The following is a 14,515-nucleotide window of genomic DNA, read 5'->3' as shown; positions in this document are numbered from 1 at the left end:
TTAAAGGCTCATTTACACGCAACGATAATCTTTCAAAGGATTGAAAGATTAGTGATCGTTTTGCATGAAGTACTAATAGGCACTAATACCCATTAGTACTTTAGCAGCTTAATTTGCATGCATATGAGCCTCCAGAGCTGCTTGCTGAACTCAGCAGGTGGTCTGAGCTCTGCAATTAAGCTCCATTGTTCTGGCAGGAGCTGCTAAGAGAATGCAATGTAATCTCTAGCTCCCGTGGAGATAACAGAATGAGGTCTGAAGGATGGATTTTAAACTCACCTAAAAATCATCGTTCAGAGGAAAAGTGCACAATGGTAGCATTTACACACATAGATTAATCACCCAAAAGCCATCGCTTTAACGAATTTTGAGCGATCGTCGTTGCGTGTAAATGGGTCTTAACTCCCCTACAGGGAATCTCAATACCGATCATCTACCTAGATGACTAGTTCCCAACCTTTTAGCACTGGGGAACCCCTAGAAAAAAAAAACAAAAAACTTTTCTCTGTGAACCCTACCAATTTTGGTCAGAGTCAGAAAATGTACACTATGGATTTTTGGCAAATTTACAAACGTGCTGCAAACTCAGCATGTGTTAGATGTCAGTTTTGCTGTTGATCATGCCTTTGTTTGCACCGCAATGGGTGAAATCCACAGCATTTCAGAAACAGAATGAACATGCAGCAGAATAGAAAATTTGCAGCATGCTCCGATTTCCATGAAGCTCGTTTCTGATTCATACAACTGCATTGTACTGTAAATTGCAGGCAGAATCCTTACCGTATACAGGTAATTGCAAGAATTCTGCAGTGTCTGGGCGTGGTCTAATTATTATTATTATTACCGTATATACTCGAGTATAAGCCGAGTTTTTCAGCACATTATTTTAATGCTAAAAATACTCCCCTCGGCTTATATTCGAGTTAGGTATAAAAAAAAAAACAAAAAAAAAACACCGCAATGCTCACCTCCAAGCCAGCGTCTGGCTCTCCGGCGCGATGGTCTTCCCGGCAGTGCGGCAAGCTGCTTGAGAATTTTCTCTGGAGTCATCTCCCTGCTCGGCTATGAATTCCCTCGTCGTTAGTGCTATGTAAGTAAGCGCTGTGATTGGATCGAGTGCCAGCCAATCACAGCCGGCGCTTGATCATTCACAGCCATTCAGTGAATAACATCATTGAATGGCTGTGATTAGTTTATCGAGGGCCGGCTGTGATTGGCTGGTGCTCGATCCACTCACAGTGAGGGAATTCAAAGCCCAGCAGGAAGGTGACAGCGGGGAGAATTCTCAAGCAGATTGCCGCATCGTCGGGGAGACCATCAGGCCGGGGACACAGACGCCAGCTGGGAGGTGAGTATTGTGTTTTTTTTAACCTAGTATATACTCGAGTATAGCTAGGTTTATACTCGAGTCAATAAGTTTTACCAGTTTTTTGTTGTAAAACTTACTGACTCGGCTTATACTCGGTTCGGCTAATACTAGAGTATATACGGTATTTATTTTCTTTTTTTAAAGGAAAAAAAAGGCTAAAATCAAATCACATACAAGAGACAGCAATAGCATCCAGAGCTTCACGATCCCCCATACCGCAGTAATCACATCCAGAGCTTCCCCATTATATCTACAGCTTCCTAATTCCTAGCGAGTAATCATATCTGAGGAGCTGATCATACCCAAGTCCGTCAATGCAGAAGAAGACGACAGGCTGACAGTGATGCTCACTGAGTGAGCAATGGCCACATTTTCCCACTCGTCTTTAATAAGCAGTGTCAGGGACAATACTTCTAGTAGACACACCTAGATGCACACATAAAATTATAGAATTCGTGTTCCTATAAAAAAAAAACAAAAAAAAAACGCTCGGCTTTGCGGATGTTTTTGGCCAGAGCATGGAGATCAGCTGATTGCTGCAGTGGGTCAAACTTTATTATTCTTTATATCCACCAGATGGCAGCAAAAAGGACAAAAATCAGGTAGATTATTTTTTCTATAAAAGCACATAAAATAAATCTCAGAAGATGGTTCATTGTATTTTTTTAACAAGACTGCCCCTTAATCTCAGCAAGAATTCTTGTGATCCGTCTACCATGTGCATACTGGCCATGATTTTTGAGAGAATCGCCTCTCTAGAAGACCAATATGTAATACAACATTAAAGATTTAAATCCAACACATTATAAGGGGCTAGCACTTTTTAGTGATTAAGTGAAGCCCCATAGTTTTGTCTGCTTCCACCATTATTTTCAGAAGAAGTCCCGGACCGCGCTATAGTTTGCTGTCATAACAATCACTATTGCATTAAAGCAAGATACATACAGGACAGCCTTTAACGGTCAGAGAAAGTTTAAGGCTGGGTTTACACAGGGCGGATTTGCCGCGGTTCTGCCGCAGCAGATAAGCCCGCGGCAAAACCGCCCGTGGCCGCTAATCTCGGGATGTCTCAGGACCCGAAGTGCCCGTCTGCCCGTCCAATGGATGACAGTGATCATGTAAAGTAAAAAAAAAAAGGGTAAAAAGTATAAAAAAAAGGTTTAAAAAAGTTTTTAAAAAGTTAAAAAAGCTTTCGTTTCATCTCCCCCCGCAGATCATATCCGTGAGGGAGGATGAAATGACGTACCTAAGGCCCGCAGGTCTATCCGTGGACCTTACCCCAGCTTCTGCGCACGCCGCCGTCGCCACAATGGCAGGCGCATGCGCAAAAGCTGTGATAATTTAAAATCTCCTTGCTCCTGGCTACAAAACTTAGCCGAGAGCCTGGAGATTTCACGGGGACGACACCATTGTGCTCCATGGTCGCGGATATACCCGCTGCCCATACGCAACTACCTTGTATACGGGCTGCGTGTACCCGCGTCATCGCTAAGCGACGGTGCGGGAAGTACAAACAACAAAAAAAGTACTGCGCATGACCGCCTGTGTGAGTAAGCAGTTATGCGCAGTACATTACGCGGCCGTACGCAGGGTCACGGCCGGCTCACAGCTGGGATCCGCTGCGGGCCTCCGCAAGCGGATCCCGCCTATGGCTGCGTGAGCCCGGCGTTATTCAGACCGCTACCTGTAATACGCAATTTACAAGAAGCCCCGGGAACGTTCGCCTTCCTGCAGTTCCAGGAGCAGCTTGTTGAGCGCCTTCTATGTGAGACCGCCGCACCTCATCAAGCTTACGGAGACTCACGGAATGCCACTTTTTACACCCCATATCCGCCACTGAGGTCAAGAAATACCCCCAAAAAGCATGAGAGGAGGGGGGATACACGGTTTTATTGCCCCATGGGCCCATTTCAACCAGCCTCCGTAATTACCCCTGTCTTTGGAAATACTACACAGTTCACATTATTACTTTTATCTAAGATTTAGGGAACGCCGAAAAGGGTGCGGAGTGTGTGGGGGAGGGGATATTTTTTTAAGGTGTCAATTTTTATTCCGTACAAGTGGGCAATGGGGCCTGTGATTTATTCAGTTGTGCCCTGCAATCCAACGGGTGTTCCCTCCATTATGGGCCTAGCCATGTGTCCTGTAAGTAGATTAGGGCCACAATGGGTATGTTTTTGAACACAGTACACCCCTAGATGAATTTGTTAAGGGGTCTAGTTTTTAAAATGGGGTCATTTGTGGGGGTTCTTTATCGTTTTGGCCGCTCAATGGCTCTATAATTGGGCGATGGGGCCTGGAATTTATTCCGTTGTACCCTGAAATCCAGCGGGTGCTCCTTCCATTATAGGCCTAGCCATGTGTCCTTTAAGTAGATTAGGGTGACAAGGGTTATGGTTCTGAACACGGGACAAACAGGGGTATCCATTTTGGGGTGAAAGTCTTCATTCCTATGTGTGCTGTACAAAAAAAAACGTTTTTAAATTGATACAACTACCAAAAAAATGAAAAATTGTAATTTATTTCCTACTGCTTTGCTTAGATTTATTCAAAAATTGTAGTGTAAAAATACACAGTACACCCCTAGATAAATTCGTTAGGGGGTCTAGTTTTCAAAATGGGATCATTTGTTGGGGTTTTCTGTCGTTTTGGCCGCTCAAGGGCTCTACAAGTGTGCTATGGGGCCTAAATCACCTTCATGCTAAATTTCTGTTCTGAAAGCCACCGACTTCTCCTTTAATTTTGGGCCCCGTTGTGCATCCAGACAAAAGATTAGGGCCACAATGGGTATATCTCTGAACACGGGACAAACAGGGGTATCTATTTTGGGGTGCAATTCTTTATTCATGTTTGTGCTGTACAAAAAAAAGCAGTTTTTAAAATGACAGAATTGCCAAAAAAACGAAAATCACATTTTTTTCCTTTTGCTTTGCTTGAATTCATTCAAAAACTGTGGGGTCAAAATAGGCAGTACACCCCTAGATAAATTCGTTAAGAGGTGTAGTTTTCAAAATGGGGTCACTTGTGGGGGTTCTCTTTGGTTTTGGCCGCTCAAGAGCTCTACAAATGTGCCATGGGGCCTAAAAAGCCTTCAAGCAAAATTTATGTTCTGAAAGACACCGACTACTCCTTTCGTTGTGCATCCAGACATAAGATTAGGGCCAAAATGGGTATGTCTCTGAACACGGGAGAAACAGGGGTATCCATTTTGGGGTGCAAGGCTTCATTCATGTGTGTGCTGTACAAAAAAAGCTGTTTTTAAAATGACAGAATTGACAAAAAAACGAAAATCACAATTTTTTCCTTTTGCTTGGCTTGAATTCATTCAAAAACTGTGGGGTCAAAATACGCAGTACACCCCTAGATAAATTCGTTAAGGAGTCTAGTTTTCAAAATGGGGTCATTTGTGGGGGTTCTCTTTGGTTTTGGCCGCTCAAGAGCTCTACAAAGGTGCTATGGGGCCTAAAACGCCTTCAAGCAAAATTTATGTTCAGAAAGACACCGACTACTCCTTTCATTTTGGGTCCCGTTGTGCATCCAGACATAAGATTAGGGCCACAATGGGTATGTCTCTGAACACGGGAGAAACCGGGATATCCATTTTGGAGTGTAAATCCTCATTTTCATGGGTACTATAGTCTTTATAGTGGGTACTATATGTCTTTAAAATGACATTTTTGCAAAAATATGAAATTTTATTTTTTCTCCTCTAAATTTAATTAATTCCTGAAAAAAAACGGTGGGGTCAAAATACTCATGACACCCCTCAGTGGATACATTAAGGGGTGCAGTTTTTAAAATTGGGTCATTTGGGGGGGTATCTATTATTCTGACACTAGTGAGCCTTTGCAAACTTGGCTTGGTGCAGGAAAACAAAAGTGTTCCTCAAAATGCTGAAAAGTAATGTTAAATTTGTATGTCCTCTAAATGGTTAAAAAAAAAAAAAGTTTTTCAAATGTGCATTCAGAATAAAGTAAACAGATGGAAATATATATCTTATAAAAAATTTGTACAGTATGTTTGGACATATTTGAGATATTACAGTTGAAAATGTGAAAAAAAATGACAATATTTTCAAAATTTTCCCAATTTTGGCGCTTTTAATAAATATACACAAATTATATCGGTCTCTTTTTACAACCAAAATGAAGTACAACATGTGGCGAAAAAACAATGTCAGAATCACTTGGATATGCAAAGCCTTTACGGAGTTATGCTACGTTGAACAACGCATGTCAGATTTCCAAAATTTGGCTCCGTCACTAAGGCGCAAACAGGCTTCGTCACTAAGGAGTTAAACACTTCAAGTAGGTCTGGGGTTCTTTTAGTTTGGCCCTACTTATTAAAAAGTTTTTCTTCTAAGAAAATATATTGATTGCCTATCCCAGAGACGGCCACTTGATTAGAACAACTCATTGATTCACTGAAATGGGCCTGACTTGCAGTAACAGATACAGCCACATGATGGGCCATTGTGTATGCAACAGTGAACGGACCACAACGTTCATGAGAAGTCAACGGAAATACTTGGAAAGCTTCTTAAATAAGTAGTACACGCACACTATCCATCTATCTATATTTTACACACACGTACACTACTTGCATTATATATACAGCCTGAATCGTTACCTGTTGTGAGGGAGAGACTTGTTAGATTCTCTCTCAGATTCTTCACACTCCTTTGTTTCTTCTTCCGATTGTTCCGATGGATCCGAGTCCTCACTGAAGTGTCTGTACAGCACCGTATCTGCTTCCTCCACGCTGGACACCAGCTTTTGGGTTTCACTCTGAAAATTCCTTGTAAGCTCCTTAGACAAAGAAGCAAGACTTTCTGAAATCTGGAACACACATACAATGAAAATCCAGGCACTAGAATACATGACGCAAAGTATGGCCTCTGAGAATTGGCGCTTCCCAAAAAAGAGGGAGGAAAAAGAAAAACATAGTACGCAAAAGATTGCATGATCACTATGGATAATTATAATCAATGTAATTGGAAGAGTTTGTAGGTGAAAGACTTGGTTATCATCCTCTAGCAGCAGCACAACTCTTGACCATCAACTGAGCCTAGTATAGCCGCTCAACACTATTCACTGGAGAGAAACCATGGAAGACTGGAAAGACGGCTAGTTGCATACAGTATAACTGCTATTAAAGGGTTGTCCAGAATTTTAGGGACATCGGTCTCAAGCAGGATATGGTACAAAGGAAAGACATAACCAGTACCCCCCTAATAAATCTCCGCTATAGGACCGTCAGGGACAGGAGAGATTTAACAGGCAGTATAAGTTATTTTATAACCTGCTTATGTCTTACTTTCTTAAAATCTCAGACCAAACCTATAATAATCTGCAATCTGAAAATTGGGAGTATTCATGCAACAGTAAAATGAAAAAGACTTCAAGCTTTTGGACAGTCTTTAGACAATCAGGGCACTCCTATATTGCGAAAATGAATGTCCATCTTTAGCTCCATGTCATTTTCAGGTCCAAGATTCCCTGCTGATTAATTTTGCATATCTTTATAATGGAAAGAGCTTAGTTTTTATAATAGAGTTCCAAATTCCTTTCATAAAGTCCCTTAAATACAGCGGTTGCTACCGACCATGGCATCCAACACGTTAAGGATAAAACATTATACATCTTGGGCATTGCCGAGTCTGTAACAGCCTGTAGCACAAAACTAATTTATTGTTTATCCTGAGTGGTGAATGCCTCAAAACAAAACAGAAAAAAAAATTCCAGAATTGATTTTTTTTGTTAACCAAAACAATGGAATAAAAACCCAATGTCAACTGATCGCCAGGGGAGCAGCGTACCTCCACTGATCAACTAGAATAGGTCATCAGTAGAGATGAGCGAGCATACTCGCTAAGGCAAAGTACTCGAGCGAGTAGTGCCTTATGCGAGTACCTGCCCGCTCGTCTCTCAAGATTCGGGTGGCGGCGAGGGGAGAGCGCGGAGGAACGGGGGGATGGGGGGGGGGGGGGGAGATCTCTATCTCACTCTCTCCCCCTCCCAGCTCAGCCCGCAACTCACCGCTCTCTCCCGCCGGCACCCGAATCTTTAGAGACAAGCGGGCAGGTACTGGCATAAGGCACTACTCGCTCGAGTAGTTTGCCTTAGCGAGTACGCTCGCTCATTTCTAGTCATCATTAAAATCCTGGAAAACCTTTTTAAGCCCTGCCACAGGCATGGATTCATAGAAAACATCCATCACAGCCCTGGAGCGCCTTCACAAGGCTAAAGGCTGCATGATGAATAAACGGCCATCTACACACTCATCTTGGCTGGGTCATTCTGAAGACAGAAAGAGCCTTCGACCTCTGTCGGACCATTTAAATGTCACTGTCATAGATGATGGTGGCATCTAAATGATTGGCTAATCTCCAACCCTACCTGCAGTGGTCGGGTATCAACTATCAAATACAGCCATCAAAAGACACCCGCTGCATATGAAATGGGCTCGGCTCCAGAGCCCGCTCTACACAAACTCTGCATACATGTACACCAGATTGCGTTAAAGGGTTAATAAGTGATATGCAAATCGACAAAAAAAGAAAATAAGTCTTTGCGTTGTCATGAGAGGATGAAACAACAACAAAAAATGCTGTGTTCTTAAGTCCCCAAAGAGTTACAAGCTTAGGCCGAATGCCCACAGACGGATAATCGTTGCGGGATTCGTGGTCAGACACACGCCGTGAGTCCCGCAGAAATAGCTGTCCATAGACATGCAATGTTAACAGATTCAACTGTGATTTTCCACTCGTGGGCAGAATCACAGCATGTCCTATTCATCACGGCTTCCACTGCAGTCAATGGAAGCCGTCAGTCCTGGGATAGTGCGCGATGTGAGCACAGCGGAAGTATCATGGGAAATCGCGTCACTGCCCAGTACCGGCGCACCATGTGCTGCACTGCGTGTGCGCGCTGGCAGAGACTCACTGCAGATCCGGAGAGGTGAGTATATGGTTTCTGGGGGGCGCCGGGACTGATTCCACTGTGAGATTCGCAGGCGGAATCCCAACTGGCTGTGGGCAGGAGGCCTAAAGAGGTTAAAACTTTCTGTGTGCTCCAAAACAATACCCATCAAAACTACAGCTCAACTTGCAAAAAAAAAGCCCTTACACAGCTGTGTCAGTTAACAAGTGTAATTATGGTTCTCGAAAAACTGACATAAAAAAACAACATTTAAGTGTATTCATTGTGCAAAGGCAGTAAATTATAAGACAGCACAACTTTAAATATTTTGTAGTACCGTAATCATACATACATAACACACTACTCACCCCAATCGCCTGGTGATCCACTGCAGATGCATCAACAGTCCCTGCCAGTACATGACCATGGCAGCCAACTAGTGGCCTCAGTGGTTACTCGCAAGACTACTGGCATCACTGCTCGATGGTGAGCCATGATGCCGGTAAGTAAGGCACGTGACTGAGTAGGCCAGTGACTGGCGACAGTGGTTATGTGCCGATGCGGTACATAATCACCGACAGATCGTCAACCAAGCCCATCTGGGAACTGCAGAGCACCTGTACTTGGTCAACGGGGGAACTGATGAGGTGATAAAAAGATTTCTTCTTTTTCTAAACACAAGTGTGGCTCTTTTTATATTTTCCAAAAACTAGATCACCCCTTTAAAGTCAACCCTGCTCATGCCTACCTTCTTGTGAGTGGCTTGTGAACATCTGCTGGACAGAAATTTATTCTGCCCCATTGTAAGTGAAGGCTTTGTAACCAGAGGAGCTGTACTTGGTCTTGCTCCGATCTCTAGTAAATGTACATCTTCCAGCAAAGCCGTGATAGACAGACCGGGTCTCAAATGCTCCAAGTGGGACTGCAACTTAGCAATTTCATCCTGCCTCTCTTGTAGCTTATCGCTCTAAAGATATCAGAGATGAAGAGGAGAATATGTAAAAACAGCTATAATGACAGAACTGTGAAATAACCGCTGCTTCAGTCTGGTTGCTGGCCACATGCTGAATGGGTGACACCAATACAACTAAGAGAACTACATTCTCAGGATTGGTGGAGGCCCCAGCAGTTAGACATTTAGGTTGCACATCCACGGGCGATGATCCGCCGGCGATAAATCACCAGCGGATCACGCTGTGTGAAGCATTCCATAGCGCTGCTATGTTGCCGGCGTCCATGAGCCGAGAATCATAGCGATTCTCCGCTTGCGGGATCTAAATCGCGGCATGCTGCGATTTGCTGCTGTGAGCCTTGAGCCTATCTGTTAGATAGGCTCATCGCTGAGACCCGCTAGCGCTCCCCCCTCCTTCCCCACGGCGATATATCGCTAGCGATATTTCGTCACGGCTGTGGACAGGGGGCCTTATGGTATTTCAATTGTGGAGGTTTCAAGATTGCAAGTCCCCCTTTATTGCAGCGCAAACACCAATGGGTTGCAGCTAGATACCTGTATTTTGTACTGCTCCATAGCATCTTCCAAGGCAGCCAAGAAGTCTCTATTCTCATCTTCCAACTTTTGGATCTTATTCTTCAAAGTTTCAATACATTTGTCTTTCTCTGTGTCACCTTCAAAGCTTAATGTGCCCTTCAATAACCAGGAGAGAAAAAAAAATAAAAAAAAGATTAAATTGTATTAGTTACCACAGTCACAAAACTCTGAAATTAACCTTCTAGCATACAGTCTGAACCCAACTACAAATAACGGTGCGTTCCATTGAATCATGCTCATGGTGAGGAGTTTGTCACAACTTTTTTTCTAAAGCAGATAATATTACGATTCTCTTTTATTGTTGGAAAATACATAAAACATTTCTATTCTTACTGTCTAAATTGGTAATGCATCTCCACCTCACCATAAGGTCCTACTGTCCATCAGCCGAATTGTCAAATGCCCTTCGCTGACTACAAATTACTAAACAAGTAAAAGTTAGAAATGATACCACTCACCAACGGAGCGCTCTACAACCTGTCTCATCCAGACATACCTGCTTTAATCTCTCTACACCCCATTCCAAGCACAGCGTCTGCTTACAACCTTTTCTTCTTTACTTCCATCACTTCCTCACATCTTTACCTACACTACTTTTCCCATGCTACTGATTTCAAAGGCTATACTACGGCCACAGAGAAAGATGCTCTACATGCCAATTGTGGGACTGCCTTCTGCTACCTGAAAACGTGTTCATGCGTGAGGGGGCATAATACAGTGATACCTTGGGTTAAGAGTGCCTCTGCTTGCAAGCTTTTTCACTTGAGAGCAGGCTCTCTCCTAAATTTTTGCTCTGATTTAAGAGCAACTTGGGTTACAAGCCTTGATTTAATGGGGCCGGCTGCCTCATTGAAAGCAATGGCCTGCCGGCAAGCCCTGCAGTGATTTTCGGGGAAGGGCTTACAATATAAGCCCTTCCCTGAAAAATCATCCCTAGCTGTAGTAAAAAATATATACTCACCTGTCTGCCGCTGCCAGGGTTCAGACGCATCTGGCTGCCACTTGTTCTCCCTGCACTGCTCTTAAAGGGGTTGTCCCGCGAAAGCAAGTGGGGGTATACACTTCTGTATGGCCATATTAATGCACTTTGTAATGTACATTGTGCATTAATTATGAGCCATACAGAAGTTATTCACTTACCTGTTCCGTTGCTAGCGTCCCCGTCTCCATGGTGCCGTCTAATCTTCAGCGTCTAATCGCCCGATTAGACGCGCTTGCGCAGTCCTGTCTTCTGAATGGGGCGCTCGTGCCAGAGAGCGGCTCCTCGTAGCTCCGCCCCGTCACGTGTGCCGATTCCAGCCAATCAGGAGGCTGGAATCGGCAATGGACCGCACAGAAGACCTGCGGTCCACCGAGGGTGAAGATCCCGGCGGCCATCTTCACAAGGTAAGTAAGAAGTCACCGGCGCGCGGGGATTCGGGTAAGTACTACCGGTTTTTTTTTTTTTTATCCCTGTCTCGCGCCGAACGGGGGGGCTATTGAAAAAAAAAAAACCCGTTTCGGCGCGGGACAACCCCTTTAAGTTTTTCAGCAGCCAGGGATTTAAAATCCCTGTCTGCTGAAAGGGATGTGACTGATTGGATGAGCACTCAGCCAATCAGACGCAGCCCTTTCAGCTGGCGGGAATTTTTAATCCCCGTCTGCTGAAAAGCTTCAGAGCAGTGCATATAAGGTATGTATTACCTTATATGTTGAAGTTTCTCACTTCACAATTTCAGGAAGGTGGTCTTTGTAGTTTAAGAAAACATAAGTATTTTACTGTTATTGATTTTAAATTAATTTAATAATCAAATAAAATTAGTGGCTGAAAAAGCTGTAAAGTATTGATAGTCTATCTTCTTGTTAGGCCATCAATTTTAGATCAGCACAGATCAGTCACCCAAGCCATTGCCGATCAGCTGCTCTCTATGCTGCTACTCCAGTAGTTGATTTCAGCAGAATGCAGACAGCTCCGTTCGCATTGTAGTGGCTAGACTTGGTATTACACTCATTTACTTCAATGGGAACTTTGCCTGTAATACTAAACCTGACCACTGCATTGGGAACAGAGCTGTCTGCTTCCTACAGAAATCAGCTCAGTGCCTGGGTCCACCAGTCTCGCTAACAACTAAATGGTGGGGGTCCTGATATACTATTAATGGCCTAACCTGAGGATACGCTATCAATAGTTTACAACTGGAAAACTTTAATTCAGGATTGTTTTCCTGAACAAATTATATGTACAAGAACAGATTTGTCACCCAATTCATGACAGGAAGCATATTCAGGTGTATGGTTATATTTGATACCACTAAAATGGTTGTCAGTATACAGTTGGTCACCATCAAGTATCTTTTTTTCTTAAAAACTACAATGAACACCTTGTATTTTTTGACCCGATGGGTCTGAAAATTTGATTTTTATAGACAATCTAGTAATGAACAAATGTGCAAAGTTCTCTAAAAATTAGAGATGGTCGGGTGTTATTTCCTGGGCGATTTGTCGTAGAATGAGACTTGAGACAATGATCAGGAATGAATGTTTTCCCAACCTTTGGTCCATCTGAATGAGCTATTGATCAGCTGAAGAACAAGCAAATGTTCATTCATCAGCAGATTGAACTTTTCACACTGCCATAAAAATGGTCGCCTTACCGCTGCATATACCATGTGTAAGATGCGCTGCCAATGCCAGCAAACTTTAAAGGGACAAATGATCATAGTAATATTTGCAATGGTCTGCCTCTGTAAAAACTACTTAAAAACCGACTGACATGGTATTTGTTGATTGGCACTTGCTAAAATGGGTAATAACCTGGACATGTAAAAGATCCTTAAAGGGGTTTTGTCATTTGAAAAAAACCCAAAACAATACTTAGCTATTTCTCCCCAGGTAGTCTTCTTACTGCATCTTGTACTCACTTACCTTCCCCTGGCTCCTCCAGTCCCCCGGGTCACCTCACTTCCAGCAAATCGGATCCTCCTCTTCCTGTTTTGGAGCGCCTATTAGCTGCAGTTCACCTCCTGCAGGTCAGTGAATGCTACGAATGACGTAGCGTTCACTGCCTAGCAGCGAATGCCAAATCCTCAGCAGCCTGTTTCGGGGGACAGGCACGATAAAGCAGACTGCCGAGGATGCGGCATTCCATGCTTGACAATGAACGCTATGCCACTAGTGACTGGGTGCACTGACCTGCGGGTAGCAAAATGCCAGGAATGAACGCTTCGTCACAGGAAGAAGAGGATCCAGCCGTCTGGAGGCGACGTGACCTGGAAGGCTGGAGGAGCCAGGAGAAGATCGGTGAGGTGATTTGGTAAGAAGACTGACTGGGGAGGAATAGGCAAGTATAGAATGTGCAGCCCGATTCCTTGAGATAAGAACTGGGGAAATCAATATGAACAATTTATACATTACATAACTAGAGGCCATCAAGTGCTTCTTCTTTTAGACCTAATTATTAATTCACAGAATCCCATTAATTGTCTTTTTACTATATTGTACAAACAGTCACACAGCCTACCTCTTCCACTAAGCCTGGGCTCACCCGAGTGTGTCGGTACAGTGTATTCCGCTCAAGAATATGCTGTACCAATCACCCATAGGCAACCATGCTGCCTCTCACACAAATTGCACATGCAAGATAAATCGCATGTTCTATCTTGGCACGTACATGGCGATTGGCGGCACAATGCCAGTACACAATGTCATGCCGTGTGCGGAGCTCCTACAGGCGGCACGCTCGTGTGACCCCGCCCTAAGGAATTAAAATTTAATGGCTGCCTATATAAAACAGCATAGTAGACAAAATATTCCAAAATAAGGAGTCTGGATATTAACTGCAGCTTATAGACAGATCTCTTCACCTAATTAATACAATGCAGATGTTAAGCTACATCTGTATACAAGATAGAACTTGCATGCTGTTTTATTTAAATTCTTCTTGCTCCCATATTTATATATCAGAGTAAATTATTTCACTACAAGTGTAATCAAATTCATTCACTGACAATGAAGTCAGAGTGCTAGGCCTTTAGCCTTATTACCCCATGTAATAGTCTGGTATATGGCCAATTCAATATATAGCTCTAGATCAGTGTTTCCCAAACTCCAGTCCTCAGGGACCACCAACAGGTCATGTTATTAGGATCTCCTATAATAAGAACACCTGGGGCAATGTCTGAGGCACCGACAATAATTACATCACCTGTGCAAGACTGAGGAAACCCTGAAAACATGACCTGTAGGGGTCCATGAGGACTGGACTATGGGAAGCACTTCTCTAGATTATGAAAATAGGACCCCAAGTGTGTAGAAACTTTAGGTTAAGGCCCTGCCTGCAGAATCATAAGCTCCACCTGCTCTCCTGGTTTAGTGCTTGTGCTTAATGCTCCCGATAGAGAGGAGTGGGAACATTACTGCAAACATTCAAGACATCAAAGTCTTCCCATGGCTCCTTAACATCGCATACAGGAGATACATTCTCAGCTGCATTAAAAACAATGGTTTTCAGGCCAAAACATATTTTTCCAACAGTTGCAAAGTGTTTGGAAAAAGTAGACTTGACTTTAGGCCGCGTCTACACAGCCGACAAAAATCGCTCAATTTTCTCGCAATGCGACAGTGCTACAAATCGCATGTATATGAAGCCCATATGATGTTTTGTAGCCTGTTACATTGCAAGAATACAAAATCCTGGCA

At 43.4% G+C, this 14,515-nt stretch overlaps 1 protein-coding gene across 3 annotated transcripts in view; it reads right to left on the bottom strand.

The window, feature by feature from the left end:
- KIF7 (kinesin family member 7) overlaps positions 1-14,515 on the bottom strand; it is a 45,304-nt gene that overhangs the window by 20,968 nt on the left and 9,821 nt on the right. For 2 of the 3 annotated variants that reach the window (XM_066592796.1, XM_066592797.1), the window contains exons 6-8: positions 9,797-9,934; positions 9,038-9,256; positions 5,999-6,207 (exon numbers count right to left, since the gene is read on the bottom strand). In XM_066592796.1, the coding sequence (XP_066448893.1) occupies positions 5,999-6,207; positions 9,038-9,256; positions 9,797-9,934 (566 nt within the window). The remainder of the gene's footprint in view (positions 1-5,998; positions 6,208-9,037; positions 9,257-9,796; positions 9,935-14,515) is intronic. The other variant, XM_066592798.1, reaches the window with a different exon arrangement.

This window comes from Eleutherodactylus coqui, chromosome 2 (assembly GCF_035609145.1).
Source record: "Eleutherodactylus coqui strain aEleCoq1 chromosome 2, aEleCoq1.hap1, whole genome shotgun sequence".
Classification (NCBI taxonomy): Eukaryota; Metazoa; Chordata; class Amphibia; order Anura; family Eleutherodactylidae; genus Eleutherodactylus; species Eleutherodactylus coqui.
Note: the sequence above shows the minus strand (reverse complement) of the source record. Positions and strands in the feature narration are given on the sequence as shown.